The sequence below is a fragment of the Acipenser ruthenus genome, chromosome 4, assembly GCF_902713425.1.
Source record: "Acipenser ruthenus chromosome 4, fAciRut3.2 maternal haplotype, whole genome shotgun sequence".
Taxonomy (NCBI): domain Eukaryota; kingdom Metazoa; phylum Chordata; class Actinopteri; order Acipenseriformes; family Acipenseridae; genus Acipenser; species Acipenser ruthenus.
In genome coordinates, this window is record NC_081192.1 from 41,776,709 (window position 1) to 41,802,813 (window position 26,105).

At 36.8% G+C, this 26,105-nt stretch overlaps 1 protein-coding gene across 1 annotated transcript; it reads left to right on the forward strand.

Annotated features, from left to right (window-relative positions):
• Window positions 1–1,574: 1,574 nt before the first annotated feature.
• On the forward strand, window positions 1,575–17,493 carry LOC117399767 (syntabulin-like). The gene is made up of 7 exons (XM_033999137.3): window positions 1,575–1,825; window positions 6,391–6,446; window positions 6,930–7,098; window positions 9,783–9,980; window positions 14,344–14,446; window positions 15,247–15,408; window positions 15,918–17,493. Exons 2-7 carry the CDS (start codon window positions 6,423–6,425, stop codon window positions 17,050–17,052), a joined length of 1,791 nt encoding a protein of 596 aa, XP_033855028.3. The 5' UTR covers window positions 1,575–1,825; window positions 6,391–6,422; the 3' UTR covers window positions 17,053–17,493.
• The last annotated feature ends 8,612 nt before the right edge of the window (window positions 17,494–26,105 follow it).

Sequence of the window (26,105 nt, forward strand, 5' to 3'; positions counted from 1 at the left end):
ACTGTACTGACACAAAATGAAAGTACTGCATTGTCTAATAAATTATTATTGTCCATGGATACTAGAATGAGAATTCTAGTATCCATAGTATAATGTAAAAATATATATTTACATTACCAGCAAATACAAATAATGGGACCTTGAAAAGCAGTCTAAAGCAGCCACAATGTTCAGTCCTATATACTATTGTTGTTTGTGCTCCACTTTTTGCCACTGACTCCTTAAGGCTGATTTTCTGAAGTGAAGTGGAAAAACATACAGTATTAATGTTGCACTGTGCAATGAAGCCCATTGGTGAAGCATAGCACTGAACCATGTGTATGCTTCAGCAACTCACTTACTAAAATATAAGAGAGTTTGGGTCAAATTCTAGGATTAGCAAAATGCAATTATAAACTTAATTCATTTTTTAAATCTCAATCAGTTACAGTAAGGATCGCTCAAAGTATTATTTGTAAACTGTACAAATAAGTATTTGTCATGAGGAGAAGAACTGACAGCTTTCTGTGAATAAAGTAATAATAACATAGCTCCAAGCTAAATCTTTTTGGGAAGCGGGTTGGTAAGCATATATGTGCTGGTATAAAAACCATGGCAATTTTGGGACAAGCTTACAATAGCCTGTTGTTACTAGTTTTCATATCTGAGAATGTTTATTTAAACTGAATATGACTATTTGCTTCTCCATTTGCTCATCCTGTGGTGCTTTGACTAAAATTCTCAGATTGGGAGAAACCTTGTCCTTCTACACTGGTACTTAAATAATATCTGGTGTACAATTTATGTATTTGGATATGGGATATCAATTTATAGCAATGCTTCTTAGTAAAAAAAAAAAGAAAAAATAGGGTCTTGGAGTATGGTTTAGCATTTTAGAGCATAGATGAATATGCATTCAAGGATATGTATTACTATTGGCATAAATCAAAAGACTGTCGCCTACAGTCGCGTATTAATCTGTCCCAATTGGTGCATCATTGCTTTTATTACTACACTTATTTTTGCCACCAGGAAGATTCTTTGAGTTTAACTGAATTACGTGTAGGGTTAAGCAGCAACTAGGACATTTTTTTCTGAAACATATACTATAAAATAACTTTTTACCAGATTCGTATTTTGTTTGTGTACAAGAAAGACTGAGTGAGAACTGGAAACTAAAAGACAACGTGGTTTAAATATGTTATTAGGTTATACGAATACGGTGTGTTGATAAAAGGGGTACGTTTATCACTACATAAACATATCTAGCAAAATTATATTTTATGAGACAAACTGTAAAGCACTTTTTTTATAGATATAGTTGTTAACACGTTATCCGCTATCATTAGTTCCCGAAAGGGTACTATTAAAATTGGCACGGTTCTGTTAGCTATGTTTTGGGGTAAAGAGCAGTCCCTTTGAGTTAAAAAGATGTTAATGTTTTGATATTTTTGTGTACTCGGTTCCTTTTTCCACAGTTTGCATCATGCAGTGCAAATAATGGTATTTTCTCTGTTTATATAATCCAGGGAATATTAGTCATCTTTTTACGTCTTGGTTTCTGTCATCCCAATGATGTTTTTGCTTCTGGCTGTTTGTCCAATCCCATCACTGCTCTCGACTGCTGGAGTATCACAATCAAGTGCCAGAGCGCTAGGACCAGAAGACTGATGCCGATCACCCCTCGAAGGATATCAATTAATTTTACTTTACATACCTTCGCGCAGTTTTACCAAATAAAAGAGCCTATTTACTAGAAATATTCAGAAATTGTATATTGCATCCTGGCCGGATACGAAGATCCATAGCCTACCAGTGTGGATTTGTGTTGAAAGACATTTCTGAGGCAAGTTTGAATTTTAACTATGCTCTCTATTGATATGTTTTGAAGCCAATAATAATAATAATAATAATAATAATAATAATAATAATAATATAACATTATTTGATACAGTTGAAATACAATTATATCATGGAACACTGCGATTTTAATTGTTTTTTTTTATTGCTACTCTAAATGTAATTTAATAGTGTTTATTTAATGGTATACATCATTTGTAAAATTTACTAGGCAACAGTGGCTGTTTTGGGAATATGTCATGGAACAATAATCATACAGGAACAAACACATACATGCATGCTTACTGAACCTTACATGATGAAGCCATTGTTTTGTCATTTTAGCTGGGCTAACTAATGTAATGTTGTTGTTTTTCTTTTGCAATATTAATTGAGAAGAATGTTACAACAATGTTTGGCATATCCATTTTGAGCAGGTGCATAAATTCAGAATTCATGTTAGCAGGCATTACATCATGGCACAAATTGTGTGTGTGGTGTGGGGGGGGAAGTATAGAGCCACCTTTATATAAAAATGTATTTTTAAAAAAAAATCCATCATGCTCACATCAATGAATCAGTTTTAAGCTTGTTTTACTTGGCAAGCCAACATGTGAGATGTGTTTTGGAATAACTTACTGTATTATACTACAATTTCAGTTCAGAGGAAAAACTCATTAACCCACAAACATTTCAGTTTTTAGAAGTTTATGATTGATAATATAAGGATCTGTTATTTTAAGAGAATGGAATTTGAATCTGATTGTTAGATTTAATGTGTATTAAAGTGATATTTTATGTAAACACACATGCGGACCAAACAAATTGAGACAGGTCAAAACTATATCCATGGATCTGTTCTAATAAGCAAACCACTGTAAACAGCTTTTTCATTTTTATGGCAATAGTATTAGTTCATTAAAATTGAGTCCTCCATCAGGAAAGTCCAAGAAGTATTCCAAGAAAAGTCCCAGATTTAGAAAAGAATGAAAGTACAAGTTGAGGGAACTGAAAAAACAACTCATTTTAATTGTATTTATTTTATTTTATGTATTCATTCTTTAACCAGGAAAAAACTCATTGAGACTAAGGCCTCTTTTACAAGTGTCTTGACAAGATGACCAGAAACAGACAGCAGTAATTTCACATCCCTAAAAATAATATCACTATCCTTAAATTGGGAGAAGGATGTGGGTGGCATCTGTTGCAAATAACTATTAATGTCAAGTAATGTAAACACAAACTCGCCCTCAAAAATTATTTTAAAAAGTTGTTTACACTGAGAACACTCATAAACATATAAAGATTTTGTCAATAATACCACTGAATACATCTACCATACCTGATTGTACACCCATTTAAAGATGATGATAAATGATAAAAACTTCTATAAATATGAAGTCCAGTGCACTTTTTATTAAAAACATATTCAGTAGTTTTAAAAATGTAATTTATATTTATATATTTTCTTTAGATTACAACAAGAAATGAGTTTTCATGGTTTCAAATTAGCCCATAATGGGTAGAGGTTTCCATTTCATAAAACACAAACATTTATATGATGCGTTTTACCATTCTGTCTGAAAGGCAAAGGATGAAAAGACATATATAGATGAACCTTTCAGCCTTCTAAGGAAGAAGAGGATTTAGTCTTCAGTGCTGCAAATTAAAATTTTTGAAAACATGCTTTGTAACAACAAAAACCTCACCAGTATCACGTTTTAATATTCAGGCAAATGGTGATTGCCTCATAATCTGAAAAGAAAACAGACACAGGCAAAACAACTCCAGCATATGTATTGCACTTTTAGCATCAGTGCTATTGATGCAGTGCCTTATTCCTGTTGCTAAGTCAGTTGCTAAGCATGATACTCTGCCACTGCACACTGCTGAATCAAATCTAAATAATGTATCACACAGCCTGCTTATTGTCTGAGTGTATCTTTTTGCGAATGGTTGCAAGCCTACATAGAGTGACATTTTCTAATGGATTTATTAGGTTCATACAGCATTTCCATGATTTATAAGTCTTTAATACTGTAATATAGCCCCTTTATAAAGCAATCTTGGAACACGCATTTAGAGATCCTGATGTCCTGGTAAATACATATTATGGCAAATATTTCTTTTGAACCTTTGTCAAGCTTCAGAAAATGCCCGTCTTAAAAGTCTGACCAAACATTATGTACATTTGAGGTCAAGATTTGACAGTAGTCTTACTACATGTTTCCATGTGCACCACATTTTCCATTTTTTAATGAATGCGTGTGTACTTGCTTTTTGTGGTCAAGGCCAGTTTCTTGGCCGTCTGCTTTAATTGCTTACAATGTGATCTGACACTGCCTGACACTCAGTGTTCTCAGATTTCAGCACCCATTGGTATAAGAATGTTGGAGTAGTGGAAAAAGGCACAGTTGTCAGACTAGCTGAGTGTTTCCTAGTCAAACAGAAAAAAAATATATCTATTGTCTACCTTTATAACATTGCTGTACCAGTAGTCCTTCAGCATTATCTACTGTAATCACATTTTTTCACAGTGTAGTAAACCAATTTCAATGATATAAATATGCTAGAATCTACTACAACCAAGTAGTTCAGTAGCTGAGGACAAACCCCACGAAACAATTATTAGATAAACAAACTTTATTGATGAGGTATGCAAAGCAAATGAACATAGAAAACACAATTTGGCATAAGACCTACTTGGATCGAAGATCCCCTTACCTTGCCATTGGACGAGGCAGGAGATGCCCATAGAACTATACTTAGACATTTAAAGTAGGAGATGCGGGCGGGAGGTGGGTTGCAAAAGAACAAATGTGAAAGGAAGGGTGAGTAAACAGGTTATTTATGCTAGCTGTAATTATTCAATTTAAATCAATTCTCAATTACTTAATTGAACTGATAATTTGCTTAATTATATCTTTTTGCTTGTTTTCAGCTCTTAAACAGTTGCAAGTTAGCTATAACATTTTATAAGTAACTTAAACTCTGCAACTGTTTAAGAGCTGAAACAATTAAAAAGGTCTTATTAAGCAAATTATTAGTTCAATTAAGGGTTTAGTTAAGTGATTGAGCGCTCAGATGGAATGAAAACCAGCAGACACAGGATGTCCCGAGGACCGGGTTTGAGAACCCCTGAATTAGATGATATGATTCAATTAGATGAAGTGATAAATGTGTGGGGGGTTGTGCATCCTCCCGAACCTAAGTTGTAAACTTTAATGTAATGTTAGTTTTATACTGTTCTAATTGTTTTATTCGTGTTATGTTTAAAATTAAATTGATATTTCAGTCACTTAGTGTATGTAAATAAAACTTATTTGCAAGCACCTCGGCTATATCTTCTAGTGCTATATCTTCTAGTTTTCAGATGAATATTTGAATAGTCTTACTCGATGAAACAAGTGTGCCTATATTTTAGAACTGTGTTACATTAGACAGGAATAGAAAAATAACAAGCATGATAAAAATAACTAAACCACCAGAGACAGTATTTACCCACAAGATGGAGAGTATTTACCCACAAGAGGAGAGACTCAGACACAAGAAGCTGCAGTTTAATCCATGAACCAAGAAAAAACACTGAGGGAAGTTACTGACAACATTCCCAACATGAGAAGAAGTGCAGCAGTCCATTTCATATGTAATGAAGGCTGTTGGTATTGTGGGGAAAAAAATAAGTTGCAAACATACATAACAAATTGCGCGATGCAAAATGGAGGTAACTAAATGAAATAGATTCATGCGCTGCTGTGCATGATTCTCATGGGAGGTAACCTAGCCTCAGCATTGACACAGGCCGGCTACTGGGAAATTGATATTGCTTTGATTAAAAGAATGAGTAACCTGGTTGAGGTACTGGATTTTAAGGATTGATTTTAACAAGAAAAAGTAGCACGTGTTTGAATAGATCTGATGACCTTGCAGGCCTTATCATACCTTATTGTGCAAACTATTATGATTAATAATATAACGATTATATTACTGTGTTTGTTATGGGTATTTTTGTAATAATTCTTTTTGGTGCTGAATATCCAACCATATTCAATAACCATGGGCCCTGTATCCCCAACTCCCAACATCCAGGGCCCTATTCACATATGTTTTAAGACATGTTTTTAAAATGAGTCATAGGTTATACACTTTTAAATTAACCACCTATTGAATAAAGTCTCATGAACTGCACATTTGATTTAATTTATCACAATGGGTTTTAAAAACAGTGGACCCTACCTAACAAGCGTTTCTTATCTGTGCTTAAATGTTTAAATCAAAATAAATAAATACAATTACATAGTGTACTGTATGTATTTATAATGCATTCACATATTAAACAACTCTTGTTGCCTGTCAGCTGCGCTGGGTGAGTTGATCGGTTTATTATAAAGTCAATAAGATGCATTTACAAATAAAGAACAGTTTGTATAATTGTGTTAGTATGGGTTAAATATTACTGTAAAATTTGTTTTCACTATATTCAGATGACGCTACAGCGTAACCTCAGGCAGAGCTGTTGTCAGGTCCAATGCCACGTGACACTTCTGAGGTCTCATTTTTCTTACCTGACAGGTTCCCGTGAAAGAAGTGCTGTTTCAAGCGGAATGGGACCTTTCCAAGAATACGAGGTACCACTAGTCTTTGATACTAATATTCACATAGTGGTGCACTTTTTAAAATTAAATATAAAACGATGGGTATTTTTCTGTGGAATATTTTGTTAGAACATAGGTACAGGTACATCATTTCATAAATCAAATGTTTATTTCTGACTTTGCATGTATTTAAATAAAATGGATACCTGCAATGTTGTTATTAAATAATTCAGTCGTTTATTATGAGTAATTTGGAAATAGAATAAAAAGTAAATTCAGCTAATTTTCTGTTACATAAAAAAAACAATAACGTATCTCAGAGATTTGCTGCATAGTGATTGCGATGGTGGTATGTCATGGCTACAGATCCTGTGCAATAAGCAGACAAAAAACTAAATTATTTTTAACAGATCAATTTTATATTTCCTTTTGAACCACTTTTAGCCATTTTAAGTGTGTTTAGTTTGTGTGTTAGTCTCATAAAGCAATACATATGCCTACTGTGCTGGTCTAAAGGAACAGAAGAAGCAAGAGAAGGAAACCCCCCGCAGTCGCATTCCTCGCCTTGTCCTTCGACCGTACCGCCCTGACCAGAAAGGATCGCTGGTGTCAGAATCCCCATTTTCAGAAGAGGAGAGTTCTGGACATTCTGGAAGAACCATTAGCAGCAATAGCTTTTCCTCAGGTAAACTATTTATTTTTAATAATATTGTAGCGTACCTCAGTTAACAGGTTCATCACACAGGGCGAGGCAATCCACACACAGGTGGAGGATGGGCGCAAACCCAGGACCTCTTGCACTAAAGCATAGCGCCGATACCGCTGTACAAAAGAGTTGGCTCCATTGCAAGGAGCTTATATCAGGCTTATAGAGTGTGATTACGTCACCTACCAGCCACGCTGCTGCCTTCCCCTGTGCATGCTACAATATGTTGTGTTAATGTAATGAACGCCAATCATCTGAATAAAAAGGCTCCTTGTTTTATTTCAGCTGTGTAGATAAGGTGCTCAGCAGCAAAGGTAGCCTTGTACTTCAGAACATTTTGAGATAAAAAAAATAAAATAAAAAAATAGGGTGAAAAATGTAGTTTAAGATTATTATTAGTCTTTAACTAACATTAGCCTAAATGCAGCTATAAACTGCTGACCAAGTAAAAGCTGTGAAATCTTTCTGTGCTGTTCCAACCTCAAATAGTTTAAACATTATTTAGTCTGATCCTGGTCAAATTAACTAAGTTTTTTTGGTAGACAAATTAAGCACCCTTAGCTGCTGCTATGGCTAATATCTAATAAATCATATTACTTGAAATTTCATATTTTGAGTGATTTGGAAACTTGATGTGCACAATGTATGCTAGAATTGACCTAATATAACTGCCATTTTGAAGTTGTATGCTTTAAGTTTCAGCAGTACAGTCAATACTTTTTATACAGCTGTATTTTATGATTCTCAATAAAGTGCAACTAGAAATTAACCATTTAACTGCCACATTGTCTTAACCTCTGTAACCAATGATACAGATCTTTCCACATACTGTATCTATTTACTTCATGTTTTATAAATACAGTCACAGACAAAAGTATTGGCACCCTGCACTTAACGTATGATAATTCAAGAAAACATGTTAAATACATGCATTTAGCAAACATTAGTCAGTAATTAATATGACAAAAACCAAAATACACAATGTATTGAAAAAAACAAAATCACTTAAGCAATTTCAAATATTTGTCATGACAAAAGTATTGGCACCTTTATATTAAAATTTAATAGAACTCATTTAAAATTATATTCATTCATTAAAAACCATTACACCATAACTAAGCTGCATTATAAAGCCAATAGCCAGAAAAAGAGGTAATTATTTCCAACATCTGTTGGAAAAGAATGTTTTGGCAATACAGCTAGACAAAGAAGTTGGATTCATGTTTGAGAAACATGCAGAACAGTATCAAAGAAATATGGAATACTGAAATCCACAATCAGAGCAATAATCAAGAAGTACTACAGAACAAATTCAACTGAAATGCTTGAAAGAAGTGGATATTCAAAGAAAATTACGTCTACAGCAAGGACACAGAAAGATTTAGAAGCATTAGTTATAATTGTGCATGAAAGAACTGTACAAATGCACCTGAACACAGAAGACTTATATACATGTACAGCTTGCTGTAAATCACTTTTAAAGAACATTTATAAAACAAACCGTATACATTTTGCCAAGAAATATGAACTATGAGAAATATGAGGAATCTGAAGCATTCTTCAACAAAGTTCTTTGGTCCAGTGAGACTAAAATATAACTTTTCCACAAAAATGGACAACAGTATGTTTGGGGAAAAAAAGGGAGAGCCTTCAGTGAAGAAAACCTTGTACCTACAGTTAAACATGGAGGTGGTTCGATCATGATATGGGGGTGTTTTAGCAGTTCAGGGACTGGAAACATTCATGTGATTGAAGATTGAATAAATGCAGCCATGTATCAAAACATTATACAAAGTTCAATGATGCCATCTACTCGTAGGCTGATTGGCAGACAGTTTATCTTCCAACACGACGACCCAAAGCATATGGCTAAGTCAACTGGAATTCTTGAAGAAAACGAAGATAAAAGTTCTGAAATGGCCTTCGAATCTCAATCCAGTAGAAATGCTTTAGACTGATCTGAAAAAAAAACTGTAGCTAAGCATTGTGCATCCAATCTGTTTGAGCTGAAAGACATATGCAAGACAGAATGGGCTCAGATTTGACCAACAAGATGTAACATACTAGTTAAAAATTATCATAAATGTCTGAGAGCTGTAATAAGCATACCCTATTTAAAAAAATAAATAAATAAATACCCTATTTTAGTGCAACTAAGAAAGAAAATAATGGGTTTGCTGTTCTACTTTGTTAATTATACATTTCACTCTTGTCCACACCAGCAGGACTTGAATATGAAACTTTAAATGCCTGCCAGCTATAGCACACACTTTTATGTAAACAGGAAGATATCACAGACTATGCAAGACTAATAGTAGGAGCTCTTTTGACAGGTGCTTTCATATTACAATACTGCACAAGAAACAGATTCTTCATGAACAGTTTTAATGTAAATTCAGACTTTGCTTCTATTTTCCATCTCTGAAGGAAATAGAGACGATATTTAAGGAGCATTGGTCAACTATCCCTCCACAACAATTTAGAGACTTCTTAAGTTGAATCTGTGCTATCCTGGCTCCTCATGATGGTTCTACACAATATTAGAGACTATTATGGCAGACGTTTTTTTATGTTTTATCCTTTTTATAATGTCATGGGGATAAGGTCATTTCTGTAACAAACAACAGGCTTCGTTGAATAATTTAACTGTTTGTGTTACCCAGATGACACTGGATGCCCAAGCAGCCATTCAGTGTCCCCTTCTAAGACTTCATCAGACACAGAAATCAGCCCAATAGGCTTTCCTTCTCCTGATGAAGAAAAGGAAAATGTAAAGAAAACAAAAACCGATGCCATGGCTGAATGGAATGCTCCTCCCGGACGCTACAAGAGGGAACCATGGCCATGTCCATTACAAAGAGGTAGGTAGGAGTGATGATATTGATGATATGTAACCCGCTGAACCCCTAGACACACTGTTTTTAAACATTTGATAATGCTTAGAGCAGGGCTTCCTAAACCTGACCCCAACGGAGCACTCAGTTACTTAACTAGACCCTTAATTGAACTAATAATTTGCTTAATTAGACCTTTTTAATTGTTCTCAGCTCCTAAAAATTCATCAACTTCTTGATTGAATTTAAGTGTAAGGGCAGATGTACATTTATATCACATGAGCTGGAGTTCGACTCTTACAACTTTGCCACTTACAACCAACCGTGGCAACAATGTCTATATCTATTAATACATTATTTTATTATTTCTACATTAGCCCCTTTCACACTGGCACTCCTACCTGGGTCCTGGCTACCCGCGTCACAATCCCGCGTAGTGTGGAACTACGTACCTGGATCATTATTATTATTACTATTATTTATTTCTTAGCAGACGCCCTTATCCAGGGCGACTTACAATCGTAAGCAAATACATTTCAAGTGATAGTGTCCCAGGATACAAACAGAGGAGTTCTACAGGTACTGTTTGAAGAGGTGAGTCTGAAGGAGTCTTTTGTTGCTTGAGACACAGCATGAGCCAGACAGCAGCAGGGATGTAGAAACTTTTGCTCATATCAACATTTGGGCCGACAGTTCAATCCAGAGAAGCTTGGATGGAAGTGTCAGTAACAAGCTGCTTCCGGGGCATTGATACACATATTGTTTACTTACGTCTGTCACCCAGGTCAACCCTGCTTTATTAAAAGCAGTGTGAAATCGCGTAGCCGAACCGGGTACTGCCCAGGTAGGTTCTGACACGGGTAGAGCATGCCAGTGTGAAAGGGGCTGTTGTATCTAATTGTATAATACATTGGTATGGTTGATGCAGTAACACTATATTGAGCTTTTTTGTCACAGTTAAAAAAACAACAAAATAATGGTAGGTCCTGTTCTCTTTGGCTGCGCAAATGCAGTTCGGTTTTTCGGTTTTAAACTTTAATTTCGGTTTTACTGAAAACCAATTGGACGTCAAAAAAAGTTGATAAAAAAAACAAATTGATCATAACTGACTTGTATCCTTACCGTGTAATATCTGTAAAAGTCTGTAAATAGCCTTGTGAATTCAAATTTAGTTACACAAAACTACATCAAGTTAACTTAGATAGTTATTATTTATATGGAGAACAAATTCAAATACTTAAAATAAATATTATTTATCCACAAAGGCACTTATTTTACTCAAAGCTAACTCATTATGATAATACAAATGTGTCTAACACAATTGTAAGTAGGTAAAATGCTTTTTACTGCATAGCGACTTTTTTTTATTTTACAAATTAAGGCAACATGTTGAGATCAGGAAAGTTACTCCATTTTAAATACAAATATGTTAGTCTTATTGTCTCATATGCATATTGGCAAGTATGCAGAGGATTAATTAAAGTTTATGCTAACGGACATCAAGGACTTTGTCTTGCTCAACCCGGGTCAAAAGGTGTACGGTCCTCCCTCGCTATAACACGGGTCTCGGGGGACACACAATATGAGCGTTATAACCGAAGAGCGTTATAAATGGGGAAGGGGGTTGGGGGCGCCGCGGGACACATAACAACACACATCTGACTAAAATACAAAATGAAATAACTCCCTCTCTATAATGCACATCTAGTGAAGCAAAAATTGTAACTTTCCGTGAATTAACCATGCATAAAGCACAATGTAATCAACACTATATGTTTTACAAAAAAAAAAAAAAAGGTAACATCCCCCTCGTGGATCATTTTAATTAGCAGTTTTTAAACTCTGGCTAAAAGGCGGTCAGGAGTTTAGTTCGAAGCAACAGACAAACAAATCAAGTGCGAGAAGGAGAGCGGGTCGGGCGAAGGGAAGAGGGAATGGGCTCGTCCCAGGTTTGAGCTGAATTGTCTCGTCTCCCAGAGAAAGCTGCAGCTCCTCTCACAGCAAAAAAAGTAAATACATTAGGAAAGATAGCCACGTAACAGGCCTAATATTTATTTAGTTATAAAACGAATGTTGAATGAGATGTCTGTGTTATACAGTGCCAGGGCAGCTTTTCTTCAGTTGAGATACTGTATCAAAAGGGAGAGACAGAATTGGAAGTTAGACTGAGAAGTTGTTTACAGTTTGAACAACACCAGTACTGTATGTACTGTAGAAATATTGCATGAATCACTATTATAGGGAATTAGGGGACATGCTGTAGGAGCGTTATATCCAAGGTGCGTTATAATCGAGAGCCTTATAGCGAGGGAGGACTGTATAGCTAATTGAAAAAGCTGACAACAGGTTGCCAGTTAAGAAGTGCCAGTGATAACAGGTGAGTAATTTTATTTTATTTATTTTATATTTAATTTTAAGTAAAATGGTTTTGACTTAACACATTTAATTTTCCACAGCAAGTTTTTATGCTTGCATATAATATTGGTTCCTTTACAATTACAGAAAAAGCTGTAGTTGTTGCTGGAGTGTTATGGTCGCTCTTTTCCTAGAAAAGCTAATTATATGTCACATTGTAGCAGCATTTTGTTTCTGTTATCTAATGCAAGTGTGGGTGTGGGTTTTTTTCCAGTTGGAATGCATTCAATGGTTATGCAACATCTCTGCATTTGCTCTGAATGTGCTGTTCGTGGCAGCTGTCCACAGAATCTATTTGTTTTATATGCCAGCGGAATTGGCATTGAACACTATAACTGAAATAAGGTCCACGCATCAAGTTTGTTTAAATATATTAGATATCACTATGTAACACAATTTTTGTTCCTGGGTAGTAAGTGTTATTTCCTAATTGCTTATGCCTCAAAAGTATAGAAAATGGCTATTATTCCCCACAAACTTTGCTTTTGTGACCAGGACAGTGATATTTTGAAATTTACCTATTTCCAATGAGAAAACGGGCGAAATGGTGTCTTTTTGTTCACATAAAGTCAGAAAAAAACAACATATGAATCCAAATTAACATGTATTTATACTAAAGTAATACAAAAATGACTACAAAAGATTTAGAAGTGAGTAGTTTTTCGAGATTTACGATTATACTGTAAATCACTTTCACGAATCAGCTCCCAAATGTAGTCTCCCATCATGTTCTCGTTATACTGTCCTTCATTGACAGCTCATCCAGGAGCCTCAAAGCCGTGCTGCTCCATAACCAAGGAACCAAAAAAAAAAATTGTTACACAGTGTATTGTAATCCCTAATAGTCTTCTTTTACCTACTGGATTTCTTGACGTTTTCTTGAGTGTAGTGCTTGCTGGAAGATGTTTTTTCTTTTATTCCGCATGCAGATAATGTCTGCCATTTACTAACCCTGATCTGCAAAATATGTACTGCTGTATACTTGCTCTTGTATGCACTGTCCCAGCAGACTTCCAAAGGCAACTACTAACCTTGACTGCATGGATATGGAAATGCACTTAGTAATCCCCCATGAGGTTTAGATAAATATTTCATGTGCATTTTTTTAAAGGTATCAAAGATACATGATATAGCTGGCAAAGCTAGAACTGCTTTCAGCACACATCAATATTTAAACTCTCCTTAAATGCAGCTAGCATGCACAGTAAATATTTTCTTCTTGTAAACTTTGATAATGCCATCACTGTATTAAAGATGAAGAAATGTCAGATTTATATACCAAAAGCCATTGGTAATTATTTGAACAAACACATGACTAAAAGGCGAATAAGGAAGGTTGATTTGGTGAAAAAATTAACTTTTAAAGTATTCACTGCAAATATTTCAAGGACATCTGATGAAAGGGTAAAGAGTAACTGCTCTGTTAACTGATATGACAACCCTGGGCTGGTAGTAATGGTAGGAATCATGCTGCACCCTGATGTGATGACAAGCTGACACTGCCAAGGCATATCTTCAAAAGATCTGAAGTGTTGTAGGAGCTGTGTTAAGTCATGGAAAGTCTGTAATCAGATAGCATGGCTCAACAGAGAAGCTGCTTATATCGAGCTCGTGAAATTGGATTATACGAAAGCCTATACATCTGCCATAGTTTATTATATTGGAGGGGGGGGGGGGGGGTGATTGCAATTTGTATTACTGCTCTTAGCGATTCTGAGTCAAAATATCTTGAGGAAATGATAGTGCTCTGTAAAGGTCTGTAAAGGATTTACATTTAACACATACAAGCCTCTGTTTGGTTTATTTCTACAAAATTTAAAAAGTACATTTGCTTGTTTGTGCTATTTACTGCAAACCACAGAATGTGAATTTGTACCAGCTACTTAAGAACTATTAAGAAAAAACAAATACAATTGCATTTAAATAAAATCTGATTTGCTAATGTGTTATTGTATTTTGTGTTTGTCTTGTGTAGGCAGTGAAGCTGACTTTAGTTCCTCAAGCAGTGCAGGCAGCATTTCAGCACGGGAAGCTTCTGTGGCTGCACCAGGAAGCAAGAAGTCCTCTCTTACCCGCAGGTACCCTTCTTCTTGAATTAAGTTGTGACTCTGCATATCAGAGATTGCCTTGAATATTCATCTAAGCATTTCACATTTTCCATATAATTTTGGTAACAAATGTGTGAATTGTTGAATATACAACGGTCAGTAATTATATAAATTATGCAATAAAGTCTTTCAACGACATAACTATCTAATTTAATAAAAATGAAGTATTATTCACGCATACCAAACCTGTCCCTCCAGTATTGGAAGTGCTTCATTGGATTTCTGTAAGGTTACAGAAGGGAGGGACATTTTAGTTTTTCAAAGCCAGATTGACATAAGCGAATAAAATAACTGATGATTTTTTGTTTTAGGATATAGTAAAAGTAAAAGCAGTGATGCATTCAAAGTTGATGTAATGTCTGGAAAAAACTTGGTATAAAGGTGTTTCCTCAGTACTTCAGGATAGTTAAGTAAACGTGTTGGGTGTGTTCTTATCCAAGTCTGTGTTCCTCAGTCAGTGGAAATTACTGGTCTGTCAACAGGGCGGAGACAACCACAAGCCAAACAGACTTCTAATTATGCTGTTACATGTATACATACGAAAGCTGTTAGTTTTCATTTTCAGGGGGGATACAACAGTCACTTGGGGATAATGGGATATCTACAAGTGTCCTGAGCTTAACTGCAGTCCCTCATTAGTAGGGAAAAAGCAGGTCTGTAACTGACAAACCCAGTGCAGACCATGCTGGGATGACTACTCCAGCCCAGGTTCAGCATTTCTTTAATGACGTGACATGCCAGAGTTTTAAAGTGTGTCTTTTATTTTATAGCTACAGAAGAACAAGCATGGGTAGATATGCTTCCTGTGGTGACCACCATGGCATTAAACCACCAGCACCTGAGCAGTACTTGACTCCTCTGCAACAAAAAGAGGTTGCCATTAGACACCTTAAAACTAAACTGAAGGACTCTGAGACCAGGCTTCATGAAAAGTAATTATTGTTCTTTAAATGCAGTACTTAAAGTAGAGTGTCAGTTTTTTCTATTCAGCTTTCTTACAACACCTCTTGCATTTGCTACTGCAGGTCTTCTACGTACTTAGTGTACTGCATAACGGGAGACCAGTCAATAACAAAGTGCTGTAATCTGGATACATGTTGAGTTTTAGTTGCCATAGAAAAATGTCTAAAATTTGTGGCAATGCCCTTTCCGAATTTAAAAGTTGTTTTACATTTTTTTTTATTTTTACTGCTATCTGTATGTAGTGTAATATGTGTATTGCAATCTACCATTTTATAATTGAGTGGTGTCTATTTTATTTTAAAGATCAACTGTGATCACTATTAATCCTGCTGGTGTTCACCACCAGAGTTTATTTATGGGCCTCTTTATCAAAAATGAAATATGAATTGCATCTCTAATATACTGTATCCTTTTGATACAATAGTATTTCTGTTTATGATTATGCAACTTACATTTTTTAACGTGCAATTCTTTTAAGGGAAACTGAGATCGAAGAACTGAAGACGCAACTGAGCCGCATGAGAGACGACTGGATTGAGGAGGAGTGTCATAGAGTTGAAGCTCAGTTGGCCCTTAAAGAAGCAAGAAAGGAAATAAAGCAACTGAGACAGGTGGTTGAAACCATGAAGAACAGCCTAGTGGAAAAGGACAAAGGGATTCAGAAATACTTCATTGACATTAACATTCAAAATAAGAAGCTGGAGTCTCTGTTGCGCAATATGGAGTTGGCTCAGAAAGGGTCTTTGGGAGATGAGCCGACTCTTGACTACATTTGTACTTCGCCAGGCAAATCCTTAGCTGGCAGTTCAACCTTTACCAAGGTGGAAGATGGCATGGCTCTGGAGGATCAAGCAGCTGAGGAGATGGCAGATAGTGGCTTGCTTGTGAATGACGAGATGGCAAACAGGACGGATTTCTTTGAGCATATCATGTTGTCTTCTACAATTGAACCAATCGATGACTCCCAAATAAAGTTCAGTGCAGTTCAGTCCAAGATGGTTAAAAGCGCAACATATAAGAAGATACCTGCCCTGCCTTATGGTAATGTCCCCATGATTGAAGGTAAAACGGTGGTGACTGAAAAAGCCATTCAGACCGATGTTGTCCCCTGTGCTTCTGATATGCAAAACCTTCTCCTGCATCTGATGAAATCGCAATATATCGCCACATTTTCTCCAGCTGCAGCTCATTCTTTCACTGAATACCCCAAAGCAGTACTAAACTTAACTCCCAGTGATCCGAATTCTGCTATTTTTGCGTCCCCTGAAAAATCGGAGGATTCGGGCATCTGTTCAGCGTCCATTGAGAACCACATTATGAAGGAACTTGATTTCGATTCACTGGATGAGGTGTCAATTAGTAGCAATCAGCAGACCACAGCAGTTGCGGAAAGGCAATACTGGAGCAGAAGTTTCTTGCTGGATCTTCTGGCAGTAGCTGTTCCACTTGTGCCGACAGTGGCATGGCTATTTTCAACCCAAAGAGGAGGAACTGACCCAGTTTATAACATTGGGGCACTGCTGCGTGGGTGCTGTGTTTTGGGCTTGCACAGTCTTCGTCGTGCACCTTCCACTGTGTATTGTCCCAACATTCAAACCCCTAACACCCACTAAATGCACGAGTCTAATCAAGAGCCCTTAAATATTAAAAAAACATTTTATATAATACAGGATATTTCTTTTTTTGGGCACTGTCACCCTGTAAAGTGTTTGCACTGTTTCATTTATATACAGTAACTACTATGGAAAGTTGTAATACGTAAAACAAAGAAATTAGTTATATGTGCATAAGTCCAATTGTGGTGTGTGTTGATTTCAAATACTGGATAAATGGTTATGTTTTAATTACAGCTGTTATTGATGCAAATTAACTTAAGAAATGCTGATGTCCCTGTGTACAAATGTCCCAAACCCTGTTGTTGTCATTTTTGGTGAATTAGATTGATTTCCATAGTTCCTTGTGCTAGTGTATTACAACTGTTTGTATTTGTGCATTCTATGTCTTATTATGTAAATGCTAAGATGCTTAAAGTACAAATGAAACCCATCAATGTGCCCGAGTCATGTGCAATATTTTATTTACATCAAATGTAAAAATATTTATTAAAGCATGCTAAAACCATGTACAGTATCATTCTTTGATAAATGCAAACATGGGCTTACTGCAACACAGGGTTACTACAATACATTTGTGATACAGTTTATGAAGCTACAGTACAGCATAGTTACATATTTAATCAGTGATACGTGCTGGTTTATTTTTATTAATTTAAATTATCTTACTTTTTATTTTAAGGTTAGGTTTAGGAGCAATTGGCAAAAGTTTAGTAAAAATTATACTTTTTCATTTCAACACTTTTAGCAATGAAAGATGGAGGCTGAAATGGCTTTTAAGCCATACTACAGATATTGTATGCCGCAATTTTGTATGTACAGTACTGAGAAACAGAGTGTGTGGCTCATTGTTTTTTTTTTAAATAAAGTTATGTGACTGTGCAAAAGGTTGCACAACCATGTTTCTAGCAACAACACTGTCCACAAATCTGCAGTCTGATTCCCTAAGGTGGCCAGATGAAATAACATTAAACAGCAAGGCAGGAACAGGTCATGTACAAGGTGCTGGAGTTGACAAGTTGAACCCACTCATGATGACACCAGTTTTATCTAAGTTCCCAGTCGTCGTTTCAGCTTCATCCACATATACTTTAGGACTGATTGCAAGAAACAAGTTGTGTCTTCCGAATCACTTATAGACCTGGCCTAACTAAGGACATTTCAATAGACACTGCAACACCTCTGCCTGATATTTAGTGGACAACTGACTTTTAGGTTGTAGATTCTGAATGTAAAAGCTTAATAAATGTACAGTTTATAACTAAAAGTTAAACAGTTCATTACTATTGGTCAAACTAAATGAAAATGAATACATTATCTAATTCTGTTTTTAATGTTTTCCGTTTGGTGTGGGAGATTTTGTTTTAGGAGCATCTTTATAATTAAACAATATATTACACAACACGTTTAATAAATGTCTCACTCTAACACAGTGAAGTAGTTGTTCTTTTTATTTAAAAATGCACAAACCAATCAGGGATGATTATGTAGATGACAGTTTATTGAAATGAAACATGATGGCAAAGTATTTTAAAGCACCAATATTTGTGGAAATCCCTTTTTATTTACCAAAATCAGAACATTATTTTTTTTGTTTATCATTCTATAGTTAAATTAATCTCACATGTTTGATAGTGAATATTTGATGATTATTTAGATTAGAACTGAACTGTTTGAAATACACACACACACACACACACACACATATATACAGTGCCTTGCAAAAGTATTCAGACCCCTGACCAATTCTCTCATATTACTGAATTACAAATGGTACATTGAAATTTCGGTCTGTTTGATAATTTATTTTAAAACACTGAAACTCAAAATCAATTATTGTAAGGTGACATTGGTTTTATGTTGGGAAATATATTTAAGAAAAATAAAAAACTGAAATATCTTGCTTGCATAAGTATTCAACCCCTGTGCTGTGGAAGCTCCCAGTTTACACCGCTGAAAGAAATTGCCCTAACGAGGATACAATTACCTTACCATTGGCCTCCACCTGTGAACCATTAAAGTTGCTGTCACATTTTCTGGATAAAAACCCCACTGTTGAAGGATCATTGGTCAGGCTGTGAATCTGAAGGAAAATGAAGACCAAAGCGCATTCTACGGAAGTTAGAGATAAAGTAATACAAATGCATAGTTTGGGGAAAGGGTACAAAATAATATCCAAGTGTTTGGATATCCCAGTGAGCAATAATCAGGAAGTTGAAGCTGCATCACACCACCCAGGCACTGCCAAGAAAAGGCTGTCCCTCAAAACTCAGCGCTCAAACAAGAAGGAGACTTGTGAGAGAAGCCACAGAGAGGCCAACAATCACTTTGAAGGAGCTACAGAGTTCAGTGGCTGGGAGTGGAGTAATGGTGCACCAATCAACCATATCAAGAGCTCTGCTCTGGCCTGTATGGGAGGGTGCCAAGAAAGAAGCCGTTACTCAAAAAGTACCATCTGAAAGCATGCCTGGAGTTTGCCAGAAAGCATGAGAGTGACCCAGCTGCGATGTGGGAAAAGGTTTTGTGGTCAGATGAGACCAAGATAGAGCTTTTTGGCCAAAACTCAAAGCGCTATGTGTGGCGCAAACCTAACACTGCCCATGCCTCAAGACACACCATCCCTACAGTGAAGTATGGTGGTGGCAGCATCATGCTGTGGGGATGCTTCTCATCAGCAGGGACTGGGCATCTTGTTAAAATTAAAGGAAGAATGGATGTAGCAAAATACAGGGAAATACTGCAAGAGAACCTGCTTCAGTCCGCTAAAAAACTGAAGCTTGGGAGGAAATTCACCTTTCAGCAGGACAATGATCCCAAGCATAAGGCCAAAGCAACATTGGAGTGGCTCAAGAACAAAAAGGTGAATGTCCTACAGTGGCCCAGTCAAAGTCCTGATCTCAATCCCATTGAGAATCTGTGGCACTATTTGAAAATTGCGGTCCACAAGCGTCGTCCAACCAACCTGAACAACCTGGAGCAAATCTGCCAAGAAGAATGGGCCAAAATCACTCCGACACTGTGTGCAAAGCTGGTACATACTTACCCCAAAAGACTTAAAGCTGTTATTGCAGCGAAAGGTGGCTCTACCAAATATTAATGTGTGGGGGTTGAATACTTATTCAAGCAAGATATTTCAGTTTTTTATTTTTCTTAAAAATATTTCCCAACATAAAACCAATGTCACCTTATAATAATTGATTTCAAGTTTTAGTGTTTTAAAATAAAATATCAAACAGAACGAAATTTCAATGTACCATTTGTAATTCAGTAATATGAGAGAATTGGTCAGGGGTCTGAATACTTTTGCAAGGCACTATATATATATATATATATATATATATATATATATATATATATATATATATATATATATATATATATAGTCAGATTCGCACGTACTCTTTATTTAAATATATACATACTCTAAGCACACTCTTAAACTCGGGGAGACGTTCAGGAGGACATTAAGATGTAAGTGGATCATTCGTGCACTGGGCTTACAATGTATCCAGATTACTTTTAGTAATCAAGAAACTCACACAGACTCATTCGATTTAAAGTTTTACCGAACCAGAGTAGTATCAGTACTTCTTCAGTTTATTAAATGCTTAAAAATTGATTGAGCTGTTACAGACTATGTCGAATCCCAACTGACAGGCAATCTGGGAAGTCCAGTGCCTTAACAGGTATAATAGCATTAATACTTCAATATGTTTATGGTTATAATATGTTTTGCCCTTAAGCTATGCATGCATAAAGCTAAAAACACCCACGGCTATATTCTAGAACATCCAATATATATCACTCTCTTAGACTAAAACATAAGTCATATACCTTATAGCAATGCATCAATATAAAAGACAAAATAGTTCTTACCTACCAAAATATATATGGAAGTGTAGAATATAGTGTAAGGCCAGAAACTGTCTTCAAAGGCAAAGACTTCTAACTACGACAACAACAGCAATCAGCTCGATCAGAGATATTCAGAGCATGGATCACATCAGCTTGTAGTTAGTAAGTTGAGTGACACCTGACTAGGATTTTACCTCCGTTTTTATAGAGTTTTTGCTTTGCTTTTTAAATCAGAAGTCATAATTAAATCTTAAACATTAATATGCCTTGACAGCTCATGTCCTTCAAGTGAATAACATTTTCAGATACACCCAATAACTTTTTCTAATGGGCCATCATCCCATAATCCACCTCCCCTTCATTTCCAAAATATGTGAGGTGAACTTTTGAACTGATGTTATTCTCTTTTGGTACAAGGGAGTTCCTGAATACAGCATGCAAGGGAATACAGTGCAAGTATAGAATAATACATATAGAAAGATGTGCTTAATATGAGCCACACCTTTCTGTCCGGCTGGGGCTTCCCAGCAACACTGCAGGACTTTCTCCTGCACGGCCAAGCGGGACCACTGTGCCCAGAGTCCCTTCACAACTGGAGAGACAGCCGGGCAATGGCTTCCCAGGACGGATGCTGCTGCTGCTCCACCCACTCCAGGACAGGGAGGAGATCGGGGTCCTGCTCCACTACTTTGGTAGTGGTCAACTGCCTGCAAGCAACCAGTGGGGTAACCTGTTAAATCCACTTCAATCAGTGTAGATGAAGGTGAGACAGGTTAAAGAAGGATTTTTAAGCCTTGACACAATTGAGACATGGATTGTGTATGTGTGCCGTTCAGAGGGTAAATGGGCAAGACAAAAGATTTACAGTAAGTGCCTTTGAACGGGGTATGGTAGTAGGTGCCAGGCACACCGGTTTGAGTGTGTCAAGAACTGTGATGCTGCTGAGTTTTTCCCGTGTGTATCAAGGATGGTCCGCCACCCAAAGGACACCCAGTCAACTGCAGGCCAGTGGTCGAAAATGGCTCATTGATGAAAGAGGCCAAAAGAGGCTGACACAAATTGTGCAGAGCAACAGACAGGCTACAGTTAGTCAACTGAAAGTCCAGTACAACATTGGTGCCGAAAGACCCATAAAAGAATGCACAACTCATCGTACCTTGACACGAATGGGGAACGGCAGCCGACGACCTAACAGAGTTCCACTTCTTTCAGCAAAACATGAGAAACTGCGGTTGCAGTGGGCTAAGGAACATGCATCCATTATGCCGCATGTCAACATTGCAGGCTGGTGGTGGTGGTGTGATGGTGTGGGGTGTGTTTTCATGGCACACATTGGGTCCCTTGATAAAAGTGGAGCAACGTTTGAATGCCACAGGATATCTGAACATCATTGCCAATCAGGTGCATCCCTTCATGGCAGCAGTGTATCCATCTGCTAATGGATTTTTTCAGCAGGATAATGTCCCATGCCACAAGGCTAGGATTGTCCAGGAATGGTTCCACGAACATGACAGTGAATTCAGCTTACTGCAGTGGCCTGCCCAGTCACCAGATCTCAATCCAATTGAGCATCTGTGGGATGAGATGGAACGAGCTATTCGGAGTAGAGATCCACTACCAGCCAACTTGACACAACTGTGGGAAGCACTGGAGTCAACATGGGCCAGCATCCCTGTGGAACACTTTCGACACCTTGTAGAGTCCATGCCCCGACAAATTGAGGCTGTTCTGACGGCAAAAGGGGGTGCAACTCAATATTAGGAAGGTGTTCCTAATGTTTTGTACACTCAGTGTATATATATGTATTTCCTCCAATGGAGAACCACAGCAAAGGGGAAGAAAAGGCAGCAACTCCCGTTAAAATCAAGTCCATATCCACACAATGTGGAGTAATATGGAGCGATGAATAAAAGCCAAGTTAGAAGCAACAATTGTGTGAATTTTAGGTCCCAGCACCTTTCCAATTGTGCCTATTTACTTGATGCTTGACAAGGTTGACCCAAGTGCTTCTCCTAACCACTTCAAACGGCTGTTGCGTTTTTCTAACTTGTTTTTTTACATTGACTTTTTTTTACTTCATCAAATAATGAATAAAGCGAGGGAAAGATATTCGAGAATGTGTATGGTAAATAGACAGACAGCCAAGACAAGAGAGTAGAGTAATATAAGAGAAATGAGAAAAGATTTGAAAGACTTTTGGACAGTATTGAAAGTGTAAACATTGTATTCTTATAATTGCATCAGTGGTGAAAACAATGTCTATTTTGGTAGGTATTGATATATTGATATTTATGTAGGTACAAAACTACAATATTATGAATGGTTAAAAAGGTACATATGCATGTCAGTGCTAAAGGGCAGTATACTAACACATTTTAATACTGGAAAAAAACATTATTCTCCTTGATATAGTGGTGTTATTAACTTAGGCTAATGTAAGCCATTTGTAAAGCATTAGATCTCTTTATAAAAGGCCATATACATGTCCTTTGCATTTCTTGGCCATGGTTTGACTTCAATAAGGGCATCATTTGCATGCACCCATTTTCCAGTAGCACCCACAGCAAGAACAGACACATAGTGTCCTGAAGTAACACCCTGTCTTGGTGTATGATAATGGGAGCTAATTGGTAATTCCTGTTATCCACAGTAATTTTGCTCTTCTGCACAGCAGTAAACTTAGCATTGTGTCACTTTGTAACTGTCCAGTCTGGTTTGGTTTCCCGAAGCATAAGTTGGACTGCAATCATTCTTCCTGCTGATTGAATAAGTTCACATTTCACAATTGGAGAAGTTTTGCATTGCCTACATTTGCTACCAGGAATCATTGCCCATTTGTCATTTCTATAAATGAGTTCTTCCATACACATGGAATCTGTACCAGGAGGTACATGTAGAGGATAAACATGCAACGCCTCTCGGTTTGATGAGCAGTAGTTACACCTAGTACATAGAATGTCATGACACTGTGACTGAAACCATGCAAGATACTTCAGGACAAATTCCGGACAATTTGGTGAGAAACTGCAACATCTTGCTGCTCACCTCTATTAAAAGGTTCTCCTAAGAAGTGACACATGGATGGCAAGTGATCCTATTTGTGAACAAAGCTCCTGATAGCCTCTTGTTGACTGTGTTTTAATGAATCCTTTAGAGGCTGCAAGTGAAGAAGGCACTGCAATGTTGCATTAGCATAACATGAGGTGAAATTCGGGTTGCTCAAGCCTCTGAATGGATGTGTAACTGCAAGTGTTCTCTTAGAAGAGTGAGGTTTTTGCTGTTCCTGAACATTAACGATGGCTTGGTGAATGAAATGAAATGGTATTTACGTTTTTTTTTCACATTTGATGTAAGAAAGTTTCAGACTTTTGGTACTGGTACAGATGGTAATTCTAAGTGATTTAGTTTTGCCGCTGCAACATGGTGAAAACAGCAAAACTCTTGGAGCTGTATATCTAACTTGTACAAGGAACTACCGTTCCTCTCAATAAGAACGGAGATTTTCTTCCATAAAGCAGGAACAAGCAAATAATATCAGAAGCGAATACATACTGTAGGTCTGCAGGATGTTTTTTATTTCCATGGGTAGAATTTAAGGGCTGATACTTGGGTACTTTTACTCAAGTGGTTTTCTAGAAGGATAGTTTGACTTTTACTTAATTACTTCCCCCCCCCCCCCCCCCCAAGTAACAGTACTTTTACTCAAGTAACACATTTGAATACTTTTTCCACCCCTGGTTTTATATATATGACATTTTCCTCCTTCTGGTACAGGACAGTTAACAGGTTCAAAAGAGCCAATATTTTCAATAGTGCCTTCACAATTTACAATGTGTATCTTACATTTTTGGTCAAGGAAATAAAACTAAGGAAAGAGATGTGTGAAAAGAATAATCCAATTAATTCTATATTCCTTTACTATTGTTTCCCATGGCAATCATATGGACTACTGAAGCTTGTGCATGTGCTTAAAAAGGTCAACCTTTTGAGTGAAAGCTTTTCATGAAATAGTGTGATTATCTGCCACTGGTAGAGCTGAATTCAAAGTTAAAAGCTCACAGGAACAAAGCTTGTAGGTTGCTTGATCTGGGTAAAATGTGACCAGCACATGCACTGACTGTTTACATTCATAAACGGCATCAATAAATGTGCATGATGAAAATGTAACTTATGTGAGTAATCCTCTTTCTCTGAACTGCAGTTTGCGGATGTATAGCATCGGCACAAATTATGGCAACAACAAATGATTTGCAGCAGGACTAGGACGGGGATTGTACTGCTCACTTTCTCTTACTCAGACTCCTTTCTTACTACACCTCTTTAAAAATAATGAAGAAGAACCTCAAGTAGAATGGTACTCCAAAATGTTCTCCTTTTTTAAAGGAAAGCAGTACAACTGGGGATGAGGTTTTTGTTGCCGGATAACTTCACAGACTGATTGCTCACTAAATATCTTGGTATCCCTGAATAGATCATGATCTCCTCTTTAAAAACAGTAATGAGCAATCCATTTCACACATTCAGTGGTACCCTAAATGTGATTACTTTACTATTTGACCCATTGGTGACTACCAAAACTGGAACAATATTCAATGTAGTGTTGTCCTTGGCAGTCTTTAGCCAGAAACGTTTTAGGGTAAAAAGAAGAGAACATGTCATACCCAGTCATTTCACATTGGTAGGATGTGGATCGTATTTGGGGTACCACAGCACTTGTGGGAGAAACTGTTCATTAAAAACTGTTCATTAAAAACTCTTGCATATTTTTAACGAGACAACACTTTTCCATTCAGGGATAACAAGATATTCAATGAGAAAGTAGTCAGACAACAAACTCCCCAACCCCAGTTTTCCCGCTTTCTTTAAAATAACATTTCAGGTTACCATTCTACTTGTGAGATGTCTTGCTCATTAAAATATTTCGCATATTTTTCAAGCTGAGATGATTAATCTATTCAGAGATACCAGGGTATTTAGTAAGTAAGGGGTCTGAGTGAGGAAAAATGGGCAATAAAATCCCAAACCCATGTCTTGCTGTAAATCATTTGTTGCTGCCATAATTTGTGTCGGTACTGCAGATTTTGTGTGCTCTGTTGTAAGCTGCTAGTCCTCTGCAGCTCTTGACAACATAAACAATTATTTATTATACAAACGTCAATGGATAATCCTGCTATATATTCCATATCCAATACCAGCAG